Source organism: Nicotiana tomentosiformis, chromosome 2 (genome assembly GCF_000390325.3).
Source record: "Nicotiana tomentosiformis chromosome 2, ASM39032v3, whole genome shotgun sequence".
In the NCBI taxonomy this organism is placed as follows: Eukaryota; Viridiplantae; Streptophyta; class Magnoliopsida; order Solanales; family Solanaceae; genus Nicotiana; species Nicotiana tomentosiformis.
The window spans coordinates 42,289,464-42,313,281 of record NC_090813.1 but is presented as its reverse complement, the minus strand read 5'-3'; the positions used below and the strand labels follow the sequence as shown (position 1 = coordinate 42,313,281).

The 23,818-nt window shown below is 38.0% G+C and overlaps 3 protein-coding genes and 1 long non-coding RNA gene across 7 annotated transcripts; 2 read left to right on the top strand and 2 right to left on the bottom strand.

The window, feature by feature from the left end:
- Positions 1-4,461: 4,461 nt before the first annotated feature.
- On the top strand, positions 4,462-5,920 carry LOC104092404 (syntaxin-112-like). 2 transcript variants are annotated; one of them, XM_009597996.4, is made up of 2 exons: positions 4,462-4,601; positions 4,868-5,920. In XM_009597996.4, the coding sequence occupies exon 2, from the start codon at positions 4,891-4,893 to the stop codon at positions 5,788-5,790; it is 900 nt and encodes a 299-aa protein (XP_009596291.1). In that variant the 5' UTR covers positions 4,462-4,601; positions 4,868-4,890; the 3' UTR covers positions 5,791-5,920. The 2 variants fall into 2 exon arrangements, with proteins under 2 accessions (XP_009596291.1, XP_033511042.1); XM_033655151.2 differs by having other exon boundaries at positions 4,463-4,601; positions 4,877-5,920.
- A 31-nt stretch (positions 5,921-5,951) lies between these two features.
- On the bottom strand, positions 5,952-10,390 carry LOC104090501 (putative glucose-6-phosphate 1-epimerase). Its single transcript, XM_070195229.1, has 10 exons — positions 10,230-10,390; positions 9,895-9,981; positions 9,408-9,518; positions 9,236-9,287; positions 8,310-8,447; positions 7,603-7,701; positions 7,073-7,170; positions 6,779-6,886; positions 6,596-6,677; positions 5,952-6,367 (listed from the first exon to the last, which is right to left on the bottom strand). The coding sequence occupies exons 1-10, from the start codon at positions 10,295-10,297 to the stop codon at positions 6,302-6,304; spliced, it is 909 nt and encodes a 302-aa protein (XP_070051330.1). The 5' UTR covers positions 10,298-10,390; the 3' UTR covers positions 5,952-6,301.
- Positions 10,391-11,480: 1,090 nt separating this feature from the next.
- LOC104090499 (uncharacterized) lies at positions 11,481-16,044 on the top strand. 3 transcript variants are annotated; one of them, XR_011413825.1, is made up of 4 exons: positions 11,489-11,782; positions 12,484-12,657; positions 14,367-15,256; positions 15,369-16,044. It is a non-coding gene; the product is annotated as an uncharacterized lncRNA (long non-coding RNA). The 3 variants fall into 3 exon arrangements; XR_004505487.2 differs by having other exon boundaries at positions 11,481-11,782; positions 12,484-15,256; XR_004505486.2 differs by having other exon boundaries at positions 11,482-11,782; positions 12,484-15,256; positions 15,418-16,044.
- On the bottom strand, positions 13,910-16,394 carry LOC138906437 (laccase-11-like). Its single transcript, XM_070195228.1, has 6 exons — positions 16,242-16,394; positions 15,991-16,142; positions 15,650-15,894; positions 15,409-15,537; positions 14,371-15,294; positions 13,910-14,282 (listed from the first exon to the last, which is right to left on the bottom strand). Exons 1-6 carry the CDS (start codon positions 16,347-16,349, stop codon positions 14,152-14,154), a joined length of 1,689 nt encoding a protein of 562 aa, XP_070051329.1. The 5' UTR covers positions 16,350-16,394; the 3' UTR covers positions 13,910-14,151.
- Positions 16,395-23,818: the final 7,424 nt, after the last annotated feature.

Sequence of the window (23,818 nt, the reverse complement as noted above, 5' to 3'; positions counted from 1 at the left end):
TAGACTACAGACCCAAAAACTTCACGTTTCGCAGGTGAAGTTAATTCTGCCTGGATAGCATCTTCCCATTTTGGCCAATCATTTCTCTGTCTACATTCATCAACAGATTTTGGTTCAAGATCCTCATCTTGTTGTATTATTTCAATAGCGATATTATAAGCAAAAACGTTATCGATAACAATATTATTTCGGTTTCATCTTTTTCCCGTTAAGACATAACTTATTGAGATCTCTTCATTCTTATCATTTTCAGGTACCTGAACCTCCCTTGAGGTTTTATAATTTTTTATGTCTTTGTGCTCTTCTTGAGTCACTACCTCCGTATTATGATCACTTTGATCATTTGCTCCTTTTCTTTTTCGAGAATTTTTATCCTTAGAACCGATAGGTCTACCACGTTTCAAGCGTGGTTTAAAATTATTTGCTTTAATTAATTGTCCTACCGGGATATCCACTCGAATTGGAGCATTAGCAGCTGGAATATGTGACTTAGTCACCCTTGGTAGGTCAGTGAATGCATCTGGCAGTTGATTTGCAATATTTTGCAAATGAATTATCTTTTCAACCTCTTGTTCACATTGATTTGTTCGAGGATCTAAATGAGATATTGATAATATATTCCAATCTATCTCCTTTCTCAGCTGCTTATTTTCTCCCCCTAATATTAGGTATACTGATTCATCAAAATGACAATCAGAAAATCTTGCTGTAAATAAATCTCCAGTCATAGGCTCCAGATATTTTATAATAGAAGGAGATTCATACCCAACATATACTCCCAACCTTCTTTGGGGACCCATCTTTGTGCGTTGTGGTGGAGCAATTGGAACATATATCGCACAACCAAAGATTCTAAGATGAGAAATATTTGGCTCCTGACCAAAAGCCAATTGCAATGGGGAGACTTTATAATAACTTGTGTGCCTTATCCGCACAAGTGCTACTGCATGTAAAATAGCATGACCCCATATTGAAATGGGAAGTTTTGTTCTCATAAGCATTGGTCTAGCAATTAATTGGAGGCGTTTGATCAATGATTCCGCTAGACCATTTTGTGTATGAACATGAGCAATCAGATGCTCAATTGTTATCCCAGTTGATATACAATAATCATTAAAGGCTTGGGATGTAAACTCACCAGCATTATCAAGACGAATTGTCTTAATTGCATAATCTGAAAATTGTGCTCTTAGCTTTATTATTTGAGCCAACAATCTCGCAAGTATCATATTGCGAGTTGATAGTAAGCACACATGTGACCATCTTGTAGATGCATCTACCAAAACCATATAATATCTGAATAGTCCACATGGAGGGTGAATGGGCCCACATATATCACCCTGTATACGTTCCAGAAATGTAGGGGATTCCATCCTAACTTTAATAGCTGATGGTCTAATAATTAATTTGCCTTGAGAACATGCAGCACAAGAGAATTCTTTAAATTGAAGAATCTTATGGTTCTTCATTGAATGTCCATGTAAATTCTCAATTATTTTACGCATCATAGTAGAATCAGTATGACCCAACCGGTCATGCCAAATAATAAAATTATCTTGATTAGTAAACTTTTCATTTACTATGGCATGCGTTTCAATCTTGCTAATACTTATGTAGTATAAGCCGGAGGAAAGAGCAGGTAACATTTCAAGCACATATTTCTTACCATACATTATTATAGTAATATAAAGATATTCAATCTTTTCCTCATTTGTAGTCTCAATATGGTAGCCATTTTGGCGAATATCTTTGAAACTTAATAAGTTTCTTTGAGATTTACTACAATATAGTGCTTCATCAATAGCCAAATTTGTTCCTCTTGGTAGTAATAAATTGGCTCTTCCAGAACCTTCAATTAATTTTGTACTACCGGATATTGTATTAATATTGGCTTCTTTCATTACCAAATAAGAGAAATATCTCTTATCTCTTAAAATAGTGTGTGTTGTAGCACTATCCAGAAGACATATATCATCTTTATTAATCTTGAGTCCAACTGAAGACCGGGAAATTTTCATATTCTTCATAAAAAAAATTAAAAAGTACATTATAAGAAATACGAAAGACAAACAAAATATATATTAAGAAATACATTAGGAATGTAGAAACTAGTAACACATGATACATTAGGAAAATACACTTAAAAAAAATAAACTAGTTGCAAACATAACAAAATGACAACTTTTATTATAGCTTCATTCCCAGTAAGATGATTAGTTCTTCAGTCAATATCCTCAAAGAAGTCTCCAGCTTCTAAATGAGTAATATTTGCTAGGCCTCCAAAATCATCATCTTTATATGCAAGATGTGCCTCAGAATCATATTTGTTTGAGGGACATGCTTCATCATCATTATTTTGAAAGGTCAAATGTGCCTCCACATTATTTTCTTTCTTTCTAAGGGAGGCTTGATAAAGTTTGACAAAATAATCTGGCGTACGACAAATGCGTGCCCAATAACCTTTCATACCACATCGGTGACACATACTAATTTTACCTTTTGAAGGATTAATTTGAGAACCCTTATTGTTCTCCTGTTTACTTCCACCATAATGACGATAATTGTTTCGTCCCCTGCCATGTTTACGACTATGTCCACGACCACGGTAGTTATTTTATTTTCTTTCAGACTTATCATATGCTGCTACAACATTCACTTCCGGGAATGGTGCTGACCCAGTGGGACGGGCTTCATGATTTTTCATTAATAGAGTATTATTCTGCTCTGCCACAAGTAGGCATGTGATTAACTCAGAATATTTCTTAAAACCCTTTTCACGGTATTGCTGTTGTAGCACCACATTTGAAGCGTGAAAAGTAGAAAATATTTTTTCTAATAAGTCCTCATCTGTGATAGTGTCTCCACATAATTTTAATAGAGAACTTACTTTAAAGATAGCTGAATTATACTCACTTACGGTTTTAAAGTCTTGCAACCTTAAATGTATCAATTCATACCGAGCTTTCGGTAATACCGTAAGTTTTAGGTGGTCATATCGATCCTTCAAATTAATCCATAACTCGAGTGGATCTTTTACAGTTAAATATTCAGTTTTTAACCCTTCATGTAGATGATGACGAAGGAAAATCATGGCATTCGCTTTATCCTGATTTGATGCTTCATTTTTTTGTATAATAGTATTTCCAAGACTTTTAGCGTCAAGGTGAATTTCAGCATCAAGGACCCATGATAAATAATTCTTTCCGGTAATGTCTAGTACCACAAATTCAAGCTTTGACAAGTTTGACATATTGAAACTAATCACAAAAGTAAATGGGTTAGAACAAATAAAAATAATTTTCAATGAAAATATACTTGTAAAAATAAATCAGACAGCTAATTAAGAAGTTGATCACTTCAAACATGCAGTATAAAAAGTAACATATAATATATATGTCAAATAAACAAGAATTATGGAGTATATAAATAAATACAAAGAGATATATTTAGTATGGTAAAAGAAAAGCAATTTATTATAAACGTGGATTTGAGGAATAACTATATACGGTGATAAGAGTGAATGTATTCAAATATTACTTTCCACTAATTATAAAGTAATTTAAACTAGTATGTACAATAATTACTTTGTCACCTTGGTTATCACTATTTTATTTTTGTAAAATATCTTGAAGATAAGTTTTGCTCTACGCAAGTCCACACATATTTATTAAGTTATTTTTTTTGTTAGTTTAACGCATTTATATTTTCTTTAACAATAAGCAAGGTAAGAGAACTTCAGTAACATGACCAACTAAAATAAATGCTTAACAGTATATGAATTTGTTAATAAATAGCATATTGGTGCATATATATTACCATAAACTAAAAGAATATATAGTGATATACCTGAAGGAGAATCGAACACAACTAGGATGTGATTATAAAAATGAAGGTGACAATCGTGCTGATAACGTATTATAAATATAACTCAGAATAACAATATCGAACAAGGAAAAACAAGCTAAGAGATATAGAGAGAAAGAGAGGAAGAGAGATTCTTATTTCTTCTTCAATTGTGTGTTTTTCCTATCTATTACAAGGCCTTTATATAGGCATAAAAAATAAATAAAAATATGTGAATATATCATTAAGCATATAAATATATTATTAAGCATTTGAGAAGATCATGGAGGAAAATTTGATTTCTCTTGTAACAATTTTCACTTTAAAAAAAATCACTTTTTTTCGGAATTCTACAATTCCGCCCACTAAATTTAACGGGAATTTTACTTTAGTCTTAAAATGAGTCAACCCTCGGAGCAAGTTCAGAGTGGTTTATGTATCGACCTTTCCCACCTCTTCCTTTCTTTTTTCTATTTCTTTTTTCCTTTCTTCCTTGGGATTACTCTTGAGTCAGTAACCGTCACCGACTTAAGCGGGGCAACTATTTAACGGCTACTTGTCATTTCTGCCTTACGAAACTTTCAAATATTTGAAACTCTCAAGAATCCAATTCCCCTTCTCTTGCCCATACAGTTCCCAAAAGGAGAAGAAGAAGAAGACTCACGCCATTTTCTTCATCATCTGGAAGGAGAAGAACTGCAAAGCTCTTCAAAAATTGGATAACACCCCCCTACTTCTGTCCCATCAGAATTTGAAGTGTAAGGTTTCTTCTTGAATTCACACAATGCATTCTCTGTTTTCAAGACGCCATTTTTAAAAAAATTCTTTTCCCCTTAATTCTTATTTTATCTTTTCCTCTTTTATCATGTTTTCTTGGTGTGGAATTTCATTTTCAATCGGATTATTTCATAACAAATTGCCATACTGAAAAAAATGGTAGAAGTCTTTTCTTGCATGCAGTTCCTTCCACTGCCGTAAACTTTCTTTCTGGTGTATTTATAAAGTTGTTCTTGATTAATTGTAGAGTTTACAGAAAGTGGAGTGAAGATGAACGATCTCATGACAAAATCGTTCTTAAGTTATGTGGAATTGAAGAAACAAGCCCAATTGGATCTTGAAACAGAGAGGGATTTGGAGATGGGCCAACTCAGCCGCACAGATGAAGACAATCTTTCCAACTTCTTCCATGAAATCGAGGTAGTGAAAGTTGATATAGAAGAGATTACTAATCTCTTGATTGATCTTCAAAATCTGAATGAAGAGACAAAGATCACTCACGGTCCCAAAGTTCTTCGTGGCCTTAGAGATAGAATGGATTCAAACATGGTTTCTGTTCTTCGCAAAGCCAAGATTGTTAAGGCAAAACTTGAAGCACTCGACATATCAAATGTGGCTAATCGAAAATTATCAGTGGCATATGCAGAAGGCACTGTGGTTGATCGAACGAGAGTTAATATGACCAATGGATTGAGGGTCAAGCTTAGGGACATTATGAATGAGTTTCAGGCTTTGCGTGAGAAAATCATATCAGATTATAAAGACTGCCTCAGAAGAAGATATTACAACGAGACAGGTGAGGAACCAACCGAGGAAGTGATTGAGAAGATGGTGTCAGGAGGAAGTGGGAAAGTAGAAATATTTGCAGGAAAGACGGAGATGAATGTGGAAGAGAAAGATAGGCATGAGGCTGTAATGGACATACAGAAGAGCCTGGAGAAACTTCATCAAGTATTTCTTGATATGGCTGTTTTAGTTGAGACTCAAGGTGAACAGTTAGATGATATTGAGCGCAATATGGCCACTGCTGGAAGTTTCATCAGTGGTGGAACTAACAGTCTTTTCTATGCTAAGCAGCATCAGAAGAAGGGAGTGACTTGGGTATGTTGGGTTTTGGCTGTGGTGTTCATCATTTTGATGGTTTGTTTCATTGCTATGTTGATCTCTTGATAATACTCATTTCATTTTAGTTTCTGCTTTGTGAGGCAACAGTTTTTAGTATTCGGCTCCGTAATTACTCTCCTTTGGCCTTTCTGAGCTTGAGCATTTTTACCATTCTAAGAGATAGTTGGAAATGTTTTGAATGCAACAATCGTACTGTAGGATTCATATCAGGAAGAATCAAGAAGAACTTGCATTTCTTTTTTCTTTTCCTTATACATAGTACATTTTCTCCCTTAATCACAAAATTTGGAGAATTCAACATACATGTTTTGCAGCTTCGTTTCCTAGCTTTGAGGATTTGGCAAATAAAGTGGAGAATAAAGGGGGAGAGAAGAGGGAACGAATATGAAAATATCACTTCAACACTCTAATTGGCATGAAAATCAGGCCATGAAAGATACAACATTACCTTTTTATTGTTTATTGCCCTTCTCAACCATTGTCCACAGATGAGTCTTTTAACTTAAGATGCAGCAAAAATTTTCTCCAAAAAGTTGATTTCTCTACTCCGCCATCTTTAAGCAACAGTTAGATGTTGTACAGCCGTCCAAGATTGCTCCGGTTCCAGCTGAACTTTTCCAATCTGATATGAACGAGGGAAAACAACAAAAATAGCAAATGAGGTCAAGCATATGAAGCTTTTCAACCATAAGTAAGAGAAATAACATGCAATTGGGTAGGCAAAGGGCTACTAATTTGCAATTAGATCAAATGTATGTGGAAATCACATGCAGAATGTCAAAGGAAATGGGACGAAGAAATCTAGAAACACATTTCAATCTAGCAACACAGAGAGATCCTATATAAATACCTTGGCATTTTCAACGCAAACAAAGTCTTTGTAGCTTTGTTCCATGGTCAGATGAGGGTTCCATAGAACAGCATCAGACCAGCTGCACGTACAAAACACATTCAACTTGGTAAATTAGACAACTAGGGGGCAAGATAGTTCTTTGACCAACTCCATGAAGGTGGGTGGGAAGTAGTAACTCACTTGGTGTTTTTGATGGATATTTTATCACCTAAACCATTATCTAGCTGTAACTCATTAGGTGCATCAAGATAAACACAGTCCACAAATCCAGGAAATGTCACCACATCCCTGTGGCAGAGAAAATTATCAGGACGTGGATTAGTTTCTGCAGAATGCATGAACAAACTGTAAATCTAAGAGCATACCATAAAGAATGGATGTTCTTATTCACAGTCATGAATTCTTTAAGATAATAAGTATATCCTGGTAGAAGAGAATGACTCTTTCTTGATCTATTTGAGATCTCATACTGACCTTTCCTCCTTACCCTCCACAGGATTTGTCGGATCAGGAACTTTGTTTAGAGTTTTGCAACCTTTTAAGCCACTAACTGATGCACCTGTTACAGACGCCTGGAGAATAGAACACTGGATGAAAAAGGTTTTTTTTTCTTGGGTAGATAACAAGCTTACCAATGATCATGAATCAATTGAACGAGAAAGAAAATGAAGTTATTAAGGAAATGAGTTCAATTGAACGAGAAAGAAAATGAAGTTATTAAGGAAATGAGTTAACATTCATCACCCCCAGAGCCAATGATTGAGGGAAAAGAAAGAAAAAAGGAAAAACGAGAGGTTTATTTGTTTAGAAGAGGAAGAGAGCAGAACACGATTATTCAGTATTGACATCTTATTTATTCTTTTGGGAAAAAACAATATCTTATTATTCCATTTCCCAACGCTATAATTTGACAGGCCTTGAATTCCTGATAAAGTTCAAAAGTTTCAGGAGATGCGCCCCAACTATGGGAATTTCTACTCATAAGTTGCCAGAGAAATACTTACGCGGAAGTAAGTATGAAGAGCAGTAGTAAACGAAAATGATTTGTTGTCAGTATTTGTAATTGTGAATTCCGTGGAAAGGGTCTTCTTATCAAGAGTGATCTGCAAGAAATTGCAAAATGCAAAGTTAAAAGTTTTATCATGTATCATGCTTGATGAAAAGAATCTGGGTTGTAACTATGCGTTACAGGAAATGTATAGCCATCTATCACATCAAATAGGTGTTTCACCAAAGTACGTAAATGAGAGTCCTTTATCAGATTCCTTTACATAAAAGTCACATACCAGTGATAGAGTTTGTATTTGAGAGTTGTGGGCCGATAGATATAGGGAAGTGGGTAATATCACTTTCTCAGAAATTTTTTTTTTTGTTGGGGGGGGGGGGGGGGGGTTGTTTACTTCTGTTTTGCAGTACCTCCTTGGTGCTTGCATTAATAAAATTTACTTACCTTTTCAAAAAAAATGTATTAGTTACTTTTGAAAATTTACAAATTAATATGGGCAAACATCATTTTGAGATGCAAAGGTAGCTCTGCATTTTCCCCATAGCTCTGCCAATAGCTTTCAACCTTCTGTCTACTCAAACAGGTATTTATCCAGTTTAGCTGTCTCTGAACGGTTAATTAGCTACAGAAGCAATCTAGGAATATGAGGATGAACAAGACGACAATTTTGGTAAATGCAAGATGCTAAATAACTACTATTCGAACCTTGTAAAGAGCGTGGAAACTATAGTCCCACATCGCACGGCTGTAAGGGCCATCCTTTAGCTCCAAAGTAACAATAGGATTCCCTTCCACATTTTCGGAGCTAACCAGAGACCAATTCATGTTCCTTCCAAATCCGTGCTGTCAATCAGATGAGCACATGTAAGACTCAAAACCAGCATCCAGAAACTGATCAGATATAAGACTCAAAACCAGCATCCAGAAACTGATCAGATAACTTGTCCAAGAATAAGTTGACATATTGCGTGCCATAATTACCAACTAAGTTACTCCGACATGGCAGTTTAGGTGCCGCACCCGTGTCGACACGACACTAGTATGGGTGTGGGTATCGGGTCTGTGCCGGATCTGGTCAAAGGATTTTGGGTACTTTGGCCACAACCGCCGGAAAAATTCGAGACGAGATACAATTTGATTCTCGAAATCATAACCAAAACTAGGGTAAATTTGAAGAAAATAGTATACCTTACCTAGGAAATCAATCATTTATTTATCGACAACTTGAGAATAAAAAAAAAATCCACACTTTAAAACTATACATAAGTATTTCACAAAATTTCTCATAATCTAGAGATATTTTTATATTTTTAATTTTTTTGAATTATTTTTAGCTGGATCCCCGCACCCGTATCTGTACTAGGATCCGTATCCCCGAATCTTAGAATTTACATCTCGAAGGATCCGACCTCTAGAACGCACTCGTGTCCGAGCAACTTAGATTACCAATATAACTCTAAGTGGAGCTTTAAAATATATTTCTAGCATCAAACTAAGTGCTAGAGTGTGTTGGCAGCAGATAATGTCAGTTGAAGGTCTTGTAAAACAGTTGCTTCTCCAGTAAGAAATGCTGAGCTCTCTAACTATAAGTAGTCTAAACTATATACATAGAAACACGTAAAGCAATTTACCTGCTGGATTGGGCCAGGTCCAAATTGGGGGAAACAATGCGGTATTCCTCCACTATACAATGTAGAATAGTCAATAAGAAAGGTGATATAACTTCTTTAGCTCTTTCCGTTTCAAATAAGACATTGAAGATACTGCAGCTAAATTAAAGGAAAATGGGAACATGTACAAAACCTGATTGGTTTCTGACCATTGAATACAGCATCTGGTCTAACAAAAAGAAGATCTTTACTGTCTACTTTCCAAGATGTGAGACAAGCTCCAAATAGATATAGCTCTGCCTCACTGCAAAATAAGGGAAAGAAAATTTTGACATCTGACATTTTTCAGAACAACTAGTTTTTTGTCCAGATTGTGATCAGTTCGACATGAAGAACTTGGAAGATCTTCACCAACCTTGTCATTACATTTCTTTTTCCTTATCTATCTTTGAGAACATAGCCCGATATATTTAATCCTTCAAGATTAGACCTTTTCTAAGTAATATATTACAATTATGGTTTAGGATTAAGGTTCTACATCAAATGGCTGACTTCTTTTGCCACTACTATATCTTAGTCCTACTTGGACAGAAAATATACAGTCTTAGCTCCCCTCCGCAATCAGCAATTAATAAATTAACATCTAATCTGAACCATTAAGCTAAAAACTAAGAATGCACCTTCCATGAGGAGAAGTCAAAACGACCTTGGGTAAATTCCCCAATCCTTCAGTAGATTTCACACTTGCAAATGCCATCCCTGGATATCTGCAACCAATCGCAACCCGTTAATTCAACCAATTTCTCAACAAACACATAAACACCCACTTAAAAAGATTGCATTTTTAAGACTTACAAAGCAAAAAAAAAAGATTATCTTTTTGAAGAATCAATCAGTAGCTGGGGCAGAAAATCGATCGATAAAATGGGTGAAATGAAAGAAGAAAATAATACCCAAAAACTATAATTAAAAGACGGGATGGAATTTGATATAGAGAAATGAAGGTAAAACTCACCGGTTGACTCGCCTAAATTTGGAGGAGGTTAAGGGAGAGCAAGACCAAGTCATAGACAATGCTGCCATCTTCTATTTGATGGCGAGATTTGAAGAGATTTGCAGAAAGTACGTCCTTTTTTATATTCAACTGGAAATTGCTCTCTTTTTTTATTTCTATGTGCAGTTCCATGTTGTCCACTGAAACTACTTAACTGGATATTGTGCTTTCCAACAAGTCGAATATTCCTTCTTTTTTTTTAACCCTTTAATTTTATAGTTTGCTATGTTTATTGAAGATAATTCTTGAAATTGCACTAATATTAAGTAGTCGTTTGGACATAAGAATTGTAAAATTCGAAAAAATGGTGAAAAATTTTTTCAAGTGAAAATGGTATTTGAAATTTAGAGTTGTGTTTGGACATAAATTTCAGTTTGGGTTGTTTTTGAAGTTTTGTGATTGATAATTTTGAAAAATAACTTTTTGCAGTTTTACAAATTTTCAAAAATTTCTAAAATGCATCTTCAAGTGAAAATTGAAAATTTTATTAACAAACGCTGATTTCGAAAAAAAGTGAATTTTTTTTTGCAAAAATCTTCCATCAAATTTTATGTCCAAATGGGCACTTATAAGTAGCAACAAAGTTTCTACCATTTTCAAAAGGGGCTATTTTTATAAATCATTATTATTACTCTCTTCGTTCACCTTTAATTGTCCACTTTGAACTTTTCACATCCCTTAAGAAATAATAAATGGAATATGTATTTTATAATTTTATCATAAAAGTCTTGGAAAATTAGTAGTTGATGATAAAGGTAAAATAAGTATAAAAAAAAAATTGTCTTTCTCTTGATTTAGCATAGTGGACAAGTAAAAGTGAAAATATATTTTTTGTATAATGAACAAATAAAAGTAAACGGAGAAAGTATTTATTGTTATTATGGCATTTACGGTTGCAACTTTTTGCCATTTGCATTTTGACCATTTCTTTCTTAAACTAATTTCTTAATTATTCAAATTACTTGGCTTTAAAGTATTACAGTCAAATTTCTTTATAACGATTTCGTTTGTTTTGAGATTTTTTTTAAGTTACAGGAAAGTGTTGTTACAGCAATAATCAAACTTGACTTTTATAGTGAATGAATGTTATACGAGAATAGTGTTATAGATAGTTGTGATTGTAGTACCTTTTTCACCCATATTAATTGGGTTTAGGGTTTAGTGATATTTTCAAACATAAAAGTTTCACAAAATATTATTTGCGAAACCAAATCCAAAATATTGCAAAGTTTTCTCAGCCATAGCCAAAATTCTCCGAAAACCAAACATAAATCACGATCAAATGCCACCTAGGAAATTAACATATGTCCTTTTCTGCTAATTGTAAATTCTCTTCTAGAATGAAGTATACTTTCCCTTTCTCTCAGAACACAAGCTCATGTGAGCTACATTTGATGAAAACATACGAGAATGCACTACTTCCCCAATTTCCGTGCAAGCTTATCTGACCTAAATTTGACCAAACCTACAAGATTTTTTTTAGCATATTTCATGGAGGTTACTGACGATTCTAGGTATTTTGCTCCGATTTTTTGGATACTTGTCGATGTCTCTTTCGATTTTTCGCAATTACAAGCTATGTTATAAATGGGAATGATGTATGTAGCAAGCCATTCTCTCTCTTTTTCTGCTGCACCTTTTGGCCACTTCCACATTACTAATCTCAGTAGCAAATTCATATAATTTGCAAACTGTAGGAGAGGACATCAGATGTAGAATTTCATCTTGTTCCTTACAGCTAAACTATTCTCCGTCCAAATGGCATGCAGTGTTTGATATCATGCCCAATACACAATAATGGGGAAGTGAGACAGAGAAGCCTTTGCAACTGTGCAAGTGCTTATACTCGCTTATATGATTATGTACGTATCTGCAATTGCAGTATATATGTACATATTTTCTGATGAATTGGTTAAGTATAGAAAAGATATGAATACCTACACTAGTAGTTGAAGTTTAGCAAGCATAGATATCACCAAGAAAGTGATCAAATGCTCTATTTTGAATTCACGTCTTATTTGATTTGTTGATTGCTTAGAATGCTTCTGCTAATTCTTATAATCTCGTAATATTGAACTTTTGTGTGGTGTATTGAAAATATATCTAAATATCATTGTTGCAAGAAAGAAAGAAAAGAACTTTGATTGAATTCTATGAGTACTTTCGACAAGAACATGTTATTGTATGTTGATAAAGAAATGATTTCTATCTATAGGTAATAAATACTCAACATCAATGGAGCCTCTCCGCTGATAGAAAAACTTTTCCTATGATACTAACACGCGAGCAAGATTAATTCTTAACACTGCTGAGAGAGGAGGCAGTTGTCAAATTGTTTGCTTCAACTTAATGATATTGAAAATGTCTAGCGTGAAAGCTCAGGACTAAGGTTTGCATTCTCTACTAACATCTGCTGATCATGCATTTATATTCATATTTCTCTTACTGCAAAAGTGCTTTCTGCTTACCTATAAACTATGATACAATAAGAATCTAAAAGCATTAAGCTGTATGTAACTCTAAAATGGAAACATTTAAAGCATTTAAACATCACTAGAATTATTGACTTCAAAGTCCTCATCAAAAATAGATCTAAAAGCATTTGATGTCCTTTCAAATGGCAACCATCAGCCCTATAATTGGTCTATATCCAGCTAAGAACCCTTGTTTACATGCTGCATAGCAAAAATAGAGCCTAAACAATCTTTTCTTGCCTCTGACAATTATTTTTGGATAATCATCCATCATCCAGCTTCAAAATACATGTAGTCCTTGGATTACTCCTTCATAGTTCCGCACAATGGTCCCACAACATATTAAATTGTTCTTCTTTGGTTCCTTTAATCACGTGTAGTGCCATCCTCTTTGCCCTGTAAGATTGATATATACCAAGTGTACACTTGTGAGTTCTTTTCACATGAGCTTGAAATTCTTTATTGCCCAGCTAGGATTAATTCTGAGCTCTTCTATATACTTCGTAACCAAAAATCCATAATCAATAGTCCGGTTTCTCTTTGGTCGCCACATGAATGATTAGGGCCTTGTCTTGATCTTGAAAGGTTCATCTTGATCTGCTTTTGATTTGGCCTCCTAGTTCATTGTTTACAAACTTAATGGATTTTTTCTTCATCATAGCATGCATGTGAACTGTTGCAACTTTTTGCCAATTGCATTTTGACCATTTCTTAAACTATTGTTGTAAATAGTTCAGTCTACTTGGCTTTAAATTACCTTATTCACCGATATTAATCCGTTTAGTGATATTTTCAGACACAATAGGTGTACAAACCAATTTTATAAAAACAAATCCAAAATATGCAAATTATCTCAAAATCCAAAGTCAAAACTAATTCTCCCAAAACCAAACATAAATCAAACCCCAAACCCATCAAATGCCACCTTAGGAAATTAAAATGTCTTTTTCTTCTGATGTTTTTTAACAAAATAGCTAGGATGTTGGTTTTCCTGAAGTATAGACTGTTACTTCAAAGTGTTTTCTTGGTTTTGTGTGGGCATCTTGGCATTATCTTATATGGATGATTGAAATATTTTAGGAGATGATCCGGGTGCTTAATTAGATTGATTCATGTTTGCTGTAGTTGATAAACTTATCAAGTCAAAAGCAAGTATCGACATACGTATTTCAATGCAACTAGTAGATATTAAATGAATCAGGGAAGTTCATAAAAACAACAGTCCAAAATCTTGTGGACCTTTATTACAACTCAAACTACAACGAATCTCTTTGATTTTCTCGATAGAAACTCCTTTCTTAGATGTGTATGATCCTCGAAGCCTTTTGCCTCCATATGGAACATGAAGCAAATTTTGTAAAGATGCACAAGATATCCATCTGTACAGATAAGAACGAAAGCCTGGTGAATTAGCAGCGTGGAAGATCCTTGGGTGGAGGCAGAATATTATGATCTGATCCTGGTCCATTTTCCACTAAAAATGCTGTTTTTAGTCCCCATCCTGTGTGCAACTCCAGATGACAGTGGAAAAACCAGACCCCTTCACAAAAAATTGGATATGTTAAGAATAAATGAGAAACAATATATAGAAAAAGTTCATTAACTAAAGTTGGTTGTAAACTAGGTACCTGGGTTATCAGCTCTGAACCGAATAGCAGTCCAACCACCCGTTGGAACACCTACAGTATTTCTTTCTACAGGATCAACCAGGTTATATTTTGCTGGATCCTTTTTGGGATCAAAGTTTCCGACACCAGTTCCAACCACAAAGAAATTGTAGCCGTGGAGATGGAAAGGATGTGATTCCACCGATAACAAGTTGGTGTCTTGGATAACTAGTTCGATAGTGGAATTGAAAGCAATCTTATTAAGCCTTGTGCCTAGATTTGTCCTTAGGTTGGCTGTAAGAGGTGCCCCTGTAAAATTGAATTGAGTAGGTGGTATGTCTGGGAAATCTGGAGTGTATACACCCTTAATGTTGAAGTAATGAGCTTGAAGAAGTGCAGTTTGTGGCATGCTAAAGGTAATGTTGTTGAGAGAAGCCGTTAGCCGAGTTCCATTTAGACAGGTGGGACAAGGATTTATTCCTAGGCCTACTGTAAACAAGAGGTGTCGATCAACATTTAGGGGAACGTTTGCTGGATATTTAGGGGTATTTAGGCTTTTGAGTTTAGAGTTATAGGTCAAAGCAAAGTCTGTGTCATTTTGTTCAGGCAAGGTTGGAAGTTTTGGCAGTAGAGTTTGTGGGATTCCCTTGTACTGGAATATAGCAGTAGCAGTCTTGTTATCCACAGAGATTGGAGCATCCATGAATGCCCTTGCAGCCATGAAGTATCTTCCTGGAATTTGGTTGGCACGAACCAGAACGTTTGTAGTCTGCCCTGGCGCAATCAGAATGGCCTCTGTAGTGAATGGTTTCGTGTAGACTGCATCAATTTCCACCACTGTGAAGGTATGATTAGCCAGGGAAAAAAACAGCTCATCATTGAGAGCAGCGTTGATGATTCTTAACAGGTATGTCTTCCCTTTTTCAACTTCCATGGCAAAAGTATCTGAAAAAGAAATGCAAATATTAAATGATGTTGGAGCCAAACACTCTAACAGCCATATTTTTCTCATATACAAGGTTGAAATACTCCAGTCAATGTCAATTTCTTAATTCTTACGTTTCTCAGAACATGGAAAAAGAGGCCCTGGCTTTCCGTTGATTGTATGGGCATCAGACATATTAGGAGGTATGCCCAAGGCGTTTCCTTGTTTCTCGACTTCTTCAACATCAGCATTCCACCATTCTCCTGCAGCATGATCAAATGAAGCAACCGCATGTTTTATTCATGCTTTTCCATAAAAGAAGGTCAACAAATTTCTGGGTCGAATTCTATATATACTAATGAACGCCACACTCACCTAGTACAAGTACTTCTTCCCTATCTGGTTGAGGGAAAGGGAAGGGAGTTCCTTGCTGTGGCATGATCACTATAGCACCATAGACTGTTGCTCTTAGCCAAAGAATGTGTGCATGCCACCATAAGGTTCCTCTTTGTCCTGTTATATTGAAGTCATAAACATAGCTATTTCCTGTCTGAATAGGGCACTGAGTTATGTAAGCTGGCCCGTCTGCCCAACCATTGCGATATTGTTTCAATCCATGCCTGCAAGAATCAGAATAAAAACATCCTGTTTGAGCCTCTAACATTTGACAGACTTCAAAATGTTTTGCAATTTTTATCAGAATTCACTGTTGTTACCAGTGAATGGACAAGTTATATTGTGCATAGTTAGTAACGTTGATTTGAACTCTATCTCCTTCTTTAGCATATATAGTTGGCCCGGGAAATCTCCCATTAACTGTAACAATTGGTTTTGCATGGCACAATCTGCTCACATTTGCCACTTGAACCTGTAAAACACAGAAAGTTGGTAAATGAGTGGACAAAGAAACAAAAATAGCTAGAAACCAAAGTAAACAAAAGCACATTTTGAAATTGAAGACACTAACATCAAACTGATATTTCTTAAGGGCAGCCTCAGCAGGCAGACAAATGAAACAAAGAAATCCAATGACAAGGAAGCCTAGGAGCGGGAAAAAATTTGTCTGCTTTGCCATTTTTCTTGGCTAGAGCGTAGAAGCTATCAAACAGTTGTTCGAATGGATGATGAGAAAAGGAATTAAGAGGCATATTTATATAAGTGAAATGGTAGAGACAATTTTGTGAGTGTTTTAGTTTGTTAAGAGGGAGAGGAGGTTGTAACAGAGATTAGGTAGAAAAGGATTTCAATGGGCTAGCTGTACTGCAAAGCGTTTAAGCAAAATACTGATGCAGACATTTTTAAAGCTTTGACTAACGTAGAGGGCTAAATTCAAAATCCACCACACTCAAGCTAAAAACGAGGAGTAGAAAAATAAACATTAGTATATGAACTTTATCTTAACGGAAAATGTTTACCCAGAAAATCGGGTAGAGTTAAATTTATAAGTAGTTCTAAGGATATGTGATATAGCTTGACATAAATCGTACAGAAAAATGGAAATGTGTAGATTCTTGACTATAGAAACGGGATAATAATTAGTGAGCAAGAAGAATGAGTATGACAAAGTAAAACAAACTCAAGGGGTTTCTCTTTCAATAGGAGAAGTAGTCTTTTATTACAATGTGTGAATGTCTCTTATGCTTACAATAATCTCCCCTTTATAGTAGAGGGATCCTACTTTATATACAATAAAATATATAGTGGAGAGCCCATGATGAATTGTCTTTTTCCTGATTTCTGACAGGATTTTCTCCCTTAGTGCGGTTGAAACGGCCCTTGTCTGCGAGCTCGATACTGACTCGAACTCGATATTGGATCGAGCCATCGGCCTTGACTCGAGCTCGATCCTGACTCGAAGTCTTGATATTCGGGGTGGGTGTCGGTCGGTCTGTGCATTTCCGACAACCTTCGCGTTGCCTCGTGGTTCGATTTGGTTATGGGCCCGATAATGATACCGAGCTGATCCTTGATCGGTCTTGGAGCTCGAATCATGGCACCCTTACTTCGGACCTCGACCTGACCTTACGCAGATATCTTTTGATCGAAGTATTATTATCTCGACCAGTCTGTACGACTGAATAATAGGTTCCGACCGTATACAGATAGTCCCCTCGTTTCTCGAGAAGGATGTAACGAGAAACGACATGATTTCCAACGGTGTGATTAGATATATATTGACGTCAGCACCGAGTCCGACCATGACGCACGTGGTAGCTGTCCCGTCGGTTCAGCTTACCGAGGCATTTAGTGCGCGTCAGTCGATGTCGGCCATTATATGAGATTGAACCGCCTTTGTTTATCCAATAAATAGCCCGTTCCCAAATCAAAGTTAATATGTTACTCTAATCAAAACCCCAAATTTTCTTACTCTTTCCGCCTCTATTTCGCCGCTTGTAGAGCCACTTTCATCAGCGTTTGACACCATCATCCTTTTATCTTCCTTTACTTTTCTTTTACTTATACCAATGGCAAAAACCTCAAAAGCCGTACCGCAGAAGGAGAAAGCTTCCTCTTCCCGGCCGTCCGGCGACAAGGCACCGGCGGAGCCGCCTCCCCACGAGTATGTTCCTGGCCCGTGTATTCTAAAGACCAATTTTAAGGTTGAAAATCCTTCGTCGGTTCCGGGCCGATGTGAGCATGTGTCGATGTACATGTGCTCAATAACAAAGGGCTATCTCGAGGCCGTGAGGAAAGACTGCAACTGGGGTCCCGAGGTTGTGTTGCAAATTTCCTCTCCCGAAGAGAGCACCATCACTCACGTGGAGGGGTTTTTAAGTGTTTATACTTACCCCTTCACGTTGGGTCCCGTCGACCCAGTGATCATTTATTTTTGCAACAGATATCAGGTCACTCTCGGCCAAATTCATCCTTCTCTATGGCGCATAGTGATCATACTTCGCTTCTTCTCGAGCAAGGCCGGGGGGTTGGATTCTACTCTAAATCACCTCATATGATTGTATCGACCTCAAATCTTTCGAGGACTAATCAGGCTCCACTGTCGGGCAACGAAAGCTTTAATGTCGAGCATCGATAAAGACAAGGATCGGGGTTGGATGGGCCGCTTTATTCGGGTGAGGACCCGTGACCTTATCCCAGAAGAGAAGATGTCGTTCCCCGAGGAATGGAATTTCAACCGTAAGTGATTTTTATAAAACTTTGTTTCTTGTATCTTTCTCCGATTCTCTCTGATATCTCCCTCCGATATACAGTTGTCCCTTGGATGCCACAAGCGGTACCTGACATCGAGGATTGGGTTCGGAAGTTAGCCTCGACTTCCTCTTATGCCAAACGCGCTTGGCGTGAATTGGCAAAAGGTAGATGGGAGGCCAAGAATCACGGTAAGGGTCCCTTTTCATGTTTTTTGAAATATTTTTTATGCTCCATTCGTTACTGACTTCCTTTCATGCAGGCGTGACCAAGGATGCCGTTTTGAGGCCTTCGAGTGGTGAGGAAGGAACCAAGTCCCCGGTTCCGAAACGGGGGAAAGATAAAAAGCGAAAAACTGTCTCTCAGTCAGAGGACCCCAAGCCCAAAACTCGAAGGGTGAGGAAGAAGGTAATCGCTCTTGCGACGGACTCGGCAACGACTAAGAGATGAAGAAGAAGAAGAAGAAGAAGAGGAGGATGCTCTGGCACTGGTGGTCCGATCTGCGAAAGCCATCGAGGTTGCCAGACCTTCTGAGCCGATGGCGGCTATACCGGTCGGGGCTGGTTCTGATACACTGAGGCTCGATCAGAGCGTCCCGAGCGATTTGCTTGGGACCATGATAGTGGGTCATTTGCCTTCTCTTCCGACCTTTTCCGAGGAGGCATTAAGAGAAGCTCGAGAATTGAAGACCCTCGATATGGGTGGAGGCTCTAGTGTAGGGGATCCTTTTCGGGATTGCTTTACTGGAGTCGATGATGCCTCCGATATTAGTGACACTTCTATTCTTCTAGAAGAGGCCAAACGTTTCATTTCTCGAGTAATGATTTTACCGCGCTTGGTTTCTTTATTTTTTTTCTAAACTTGACTTGCGTTTTTTCCCTTTTGTGTAGGCCCTTAGCAAGTTTCGAGCCGATCTCAGCCAGTGTGAGGTCGAGCTTCAAAAGGTCTCGGGGGAGAGAGATGCTCTGAAGCTTCTTTGTGGCCAAAAGGACGAGGTTATAAAGGACCTCCAACCAGATTTTTCCAAGGCTCGTGAAGAAGAGGCCGAACTAGATAAACAGGTGAGCATCGTTCTGTTAGAGTATGGTTTCGACCCAACTGTGAAAGCTAACCCTTCGTTATCTCAGCTGCAACAAAAAGTTGAAAAGATCGGGTTGCTTCGGGGAGAAGTCGATCAAATCAAGGCCGAATGTGATCGGTGGAAGGAGACTATCGACCGCCTGGCCGCAAAAAAAAAAAAACTATCTTGGCCAAACTATTATCGGCCGATGTTCAGCTTCAAGGTGTCAAGCAAAAAAGTTCGGCTCAGGCCAGGAGGATCGAGGAGCTTGAAACAGGGCTTGCTGAGGCCAGGGCGGAGGTTGAGTCATCGAAAGTCATGGCAGACAAGTCTATTGCTGTGTATCGGGCCGATGCCGAGGCTGCTCAAATGTAGCTAAGGGAGGCTTCTGACCGAGAGAAACGGGTTACCGACTTGGCAAAGTGCCAATCCCGGAGGGAAACCCCTGAGGAAATCCACACTCGAGGTTTTGAACTTTCCGAGGAGATTGCCCGAGCTAAGGCGCTCAAAGTTGAAGCCAGGCAGCTTGTTTCCTTCGACGACGAAGACGATGATGAGAAAGGCAGTCGAGGAGGGTCCGATAAGGAGTCCGAAAGAGAAGCAGCTCCCGAAGGAGATATTGACACCGGCCGCAGTTAGGACTTAGTTTCCCTTTTGCGAACTTTTGACCGGTCTCTTTGTACATACCCCCTTTTGTTAATAATAGAGCTTCTTTTGGATGCCTTCTCAGTTTTATGTTTAAACGTGCTTTTGCTTTTGTGAAGATTTTGTTATTGCAACCTAGTTTTTTGGCGGTTCTTTGAGCTGAGTTATCTTGAACTTTGGAGTGATGGAACCCTTTCGGTCCGATTTAAGTGAGAACAAAGCCTCAAACTCTTGCTGTGTTGGTCCCTAAGTTTAATAATTGAGTGAGTGATTATTTTGAGCTTGAAGTAAGATAGCCCTTAGGCTTAATAGTTGAGTGAGTGATCGCTCGAACTCGAACTCGGAGTGTTACAACCCGTAGGCTTTTAATGATCGAGTGAGTGGTTTGCTCGAACTCGATGTAAGATAGCCCTTAGGCTTGATAGTCGAGTGAATGATTATTCGAACTCGAAGTATTGTAGCCCGTAGGCTTTTTATGATCGAGTGAGTGGTTTGCTCGAACTCGATGTAAGATAGCACTTAGGCTTGACAGTCGAGTGAGTGATTATTTGAACTCGAACTCGAAGTATTGTAGTGAGTGGTTTGCTCGAACTCGATGTAAGATAGCCCTTAGGCTTTAATAATTGAGTGAGTGATTGCTTCGAACTCAAACCCGAAGTATTGTAGCTCGTAGGCTTTTTATGATCGAGTGAGTGGTTTGCTCGAACTCGATGTAAGATAGCCCTTTAGGCTTTAATAATTGAGTGAGTGATTGCTTCGAACTCAAAGTATTCGTAGCCCGTAGGCCTTTTATGGTCGAGTGAGTGGTTTTCTCAAACTCGATGTAAGATAGCCCTTAGTCTTTAATAATTGAGTGAGTGATTGTTTCGAACTCAAAGTATTCATAGCCCGTAGGCCTTTTATGGTCGAGTGAGTGGTTTTCTCGAACACGATGTAAGATAGCCCTTAGGCTTTAATAATTGAGTGAGTAATTGCTTCGAACTCAAAGTATTCGTAGCCCGCAGGCCTTTTATGGTCGAGTAAGTGGTTTGCTCGAACTCGATGTAAGATAGCCCTTAGGCTTTAATAATTGAGTGAGTGATTGCTTCGAACTCAAACTCGAAGTATTGTAGCCCATAGGCTTTTTATGATCGAGTGAGTGGTTTGCTCTAACTTGATGTAAAATAGCCCTTAGGCCTTAATAATTGAGTGAGTGATTGCTTCGAACTCAAAGTATTCATAGCCCGTATGCCTTTTATGGTCGAGTGAGTGGTTTTCTCGAACTCGAAATCCTTTTGATGGTGGTTGGCTTGGCTCTTAAGCCTATTTGAATCATGAAATAGGAAGATGTTTTCAAAGTATGAGATATCTGAGGAGAAGAAGTTTTCCTTTATAAGTCATTATACATGTGTTTGTATCTTGTGCCAGGGTTCGAGCAAAACTACGTGGGCATGGTTCGTTTTGACCATTTGGCCCTTACACTTTTCTCTATTGAGATCCTGTCCGACATGAATTTGATATGAAATAACTTTCTTGTGTCGAACTTGATTTATTCGATGGTAGCCCCCCAGTATTCGAGGTTGATTATGAAGAAGCCTCAGATACTATTGAATTGCCCTCAAGTAGCACATAGTTGTTGCCTCGTTAAAAACCTTGCCGGAAAAATTCATTTGGGACAAAAGCCGAACTAAGGAAAAAAAGAGTACAACGCGTGCTTTAAAACTAGGGGTCTTGGTGTCTTTTGTCGAATTCATGCAATGAGTTAGTGTTGAATATATATATATATATATATATATATATATAGACGATAGAAAGGAAAAATTCATACCCTAACAATAATATCGTTTGAGAAGTGATATGTTCCAATTGTTTGGTAATGGTTTGTCGTCCATTGTTCCGAGTTTATAAGACCCTTTTTCCGACTATATCGAGGACTTGATAGGGTCCTTCCCAGTTTGGGCCGAGCTTCCCTTCATTAGGATCTCGAGTGTTTATGGTGACCTTCCTTAGGACCAAGTCCCCGGCCTTGAAATGGCGGAGTTTGGTTCTTCTATTGTAGTACCTTTCGATTCGTTGTTTTTGTGCAGCCATTCGAACCAGTGCTGCTTCTCGTTTTTCATCTAATAATTCGAGGCTAGTATTCATAGCCTCGTGGTTCGACTCTTCCAATGTATGTCAGAACCTTGCGCTGGGTTCTCCGACTTCGACTGGGATTAAAGCTTCGGAGCCATACACTAAGGAAAACGGAGTCGCTCCCGTACTGGATTTAGATGTTGTCTGATATGCCCAAAGGACCTCGGCCAGAATTTCTCTCCACTTTCCCTTAGCTTCGTTCAATCTTTTCTTCAGGTTTTGGATGATAGTTTTGTTCGTTGATTCGGCCTGTCCGTTCCCACTAGGATGATATGGTGTTGACAGTATTCTTTTTATTTTATGATCTTCGAGAAATTTTGTCACTTTGCCGCCGATAAATTGCTTACCATTGTCGCATGTTATTTCTGCTGGTATCCGAAATCGACACACGATGTGATCCCAGATGAAATCTATAACCTCTTTCTCTCTCACCTTTTCGAACGCCTGTGCTTCAACCCATTTAGAGAAATAATCAGTCATAAACAAAATGAATTTAGCTTTACCTGGGGCCGATGGTAGAGGGCCGACGATATCCATTCCCCATTTCATGAATGGCCATGGAGAAATGACCGAATGAAGATGCTCTCCGGGTTGATGGATCATTGATGCAAACCTTTGACATTTATCACATTTTCGAACGAACTCCTTAGTGTCCTTCTCCATGCTATCCCAGTAGTATCCTGCTCTGATGATTTTGCGCATTAGTGGTTCGGCGCCGGAGTGGTTTCCACAAGTGCCTTCATGGACCTCTCATAAAACATAATCGGTGTCTCCTGGTCCCAAGCATACTGCCAGTGGTCTGTCGAACGTCCTTCTGTATAATGTTCCATCTTCAACCAACGTGAATCGAGCAGCCTTGGTTCGTAGAACCCTCGATTCTTTAGGGTTCGATGGGAGTTTTCCGTTCTTTAAGTATTCAATATACTTATTCCTCCAATCCCAGGTTAAGCTCGTGGAATTTATCTCGGCATGCCCCTCCTCGATTATAGATCTCGAGAGTTGAACGACAGTCCTCGAGTCGATCTTATCTTCCTCGACCGACGACCCCAGATTTGCGAGTGCGTCGGCCTCACTGTTTTGTTCTCGAGGCACATGTTGTAGGGTCCATTCTATGAAACGGTGTAGAGTTACCTGTAGTTTGTCCAAATACCTTTGCATCCTATCTTCTCGAACCTCGAAAGTTTTGTTTACTTGGTTCACCACTAGTAAAGAGTCACATTTGGCTTCAATGACTTCTGTTCTCAGGCTTTTAGCTAGCTCGAGACCTGCAATCATGGCCTCGTACTCGGCCTCATTGTTAGTTAATATAGTGGTTTTGATGGATTGCCTAATAATGCCACCTATGGAAGGTTTCAATACGATGCCAAGCCCGGACCCCTTCACATTTGAAGCACCATCCGTGTAGAGGGTCCAAAGCCCCGACGACGTACCCGATTTTAATAAGAGTTCTTTTTCAACTTTGTGTACGAGGGTTGGCGTGAAATCGGCCACGAAGTCCGATAAAATTTGGGACTTGATGGTCGTACGAGTTTGATATTCGATATCATACCCACTGAGTTCGACGGCCCATTTGGCCAATC

Excerpts from the sequence above, each read along its gene's own strand:
- LOC104092404 (XM_009597996.4), top strand. The coding sequence starts at position 4,891 with ATGAACGATCTCATGACAAAATCGTTCTTAAGTTATGTGGAATTGAAG.
- LOC104090501 (XM_070195229.1), bottom strand. The coding sequence starts at position 10,297 with ATGGCAGCATTGTCTATGACTTGGTCTTGCTCTCCCTTAACCTCCTCC. Across the intron at positions 7,702-8,309 it reads GTTTCCACGCTCTTTACAAG|ATCACTCTTGATAAGAAGAC; the intron begins GTTCGAATAGTA and ends AATTTCTTGCAG. Across the intron at positions 6,887-7,072 it reads GTGGAGGGTAAGGAGGAAAG|GGATGTGGTGACATTTCCTG; the intron begins GTCAGTATGAGA and ends TCTCTGCCACAG.
- LOC138906437 (XM_070195228.1), bottom strand. The coding sequence starts at position 16,349 with ATGGCAAAGCAGACAAATTTTTTCCCGCTCCTAGGCTTCCTTGTCATT. Across the intron at positions 15,895-15,990 it reads TATAACTTGTCCATTCACTG|GCATGGATTGAAACAATATC; the intron begins GTAACAACAGTG and ends TGATTCTTGCAG. Across the intron at positions 15,295-15,408 it reads TTTTCCATGTTCTGAGAAAC|ATACTTTTGCCATGGAAGTT; the intron begins GTAAGAATTAAG and ends TTTCTTTTTCAG.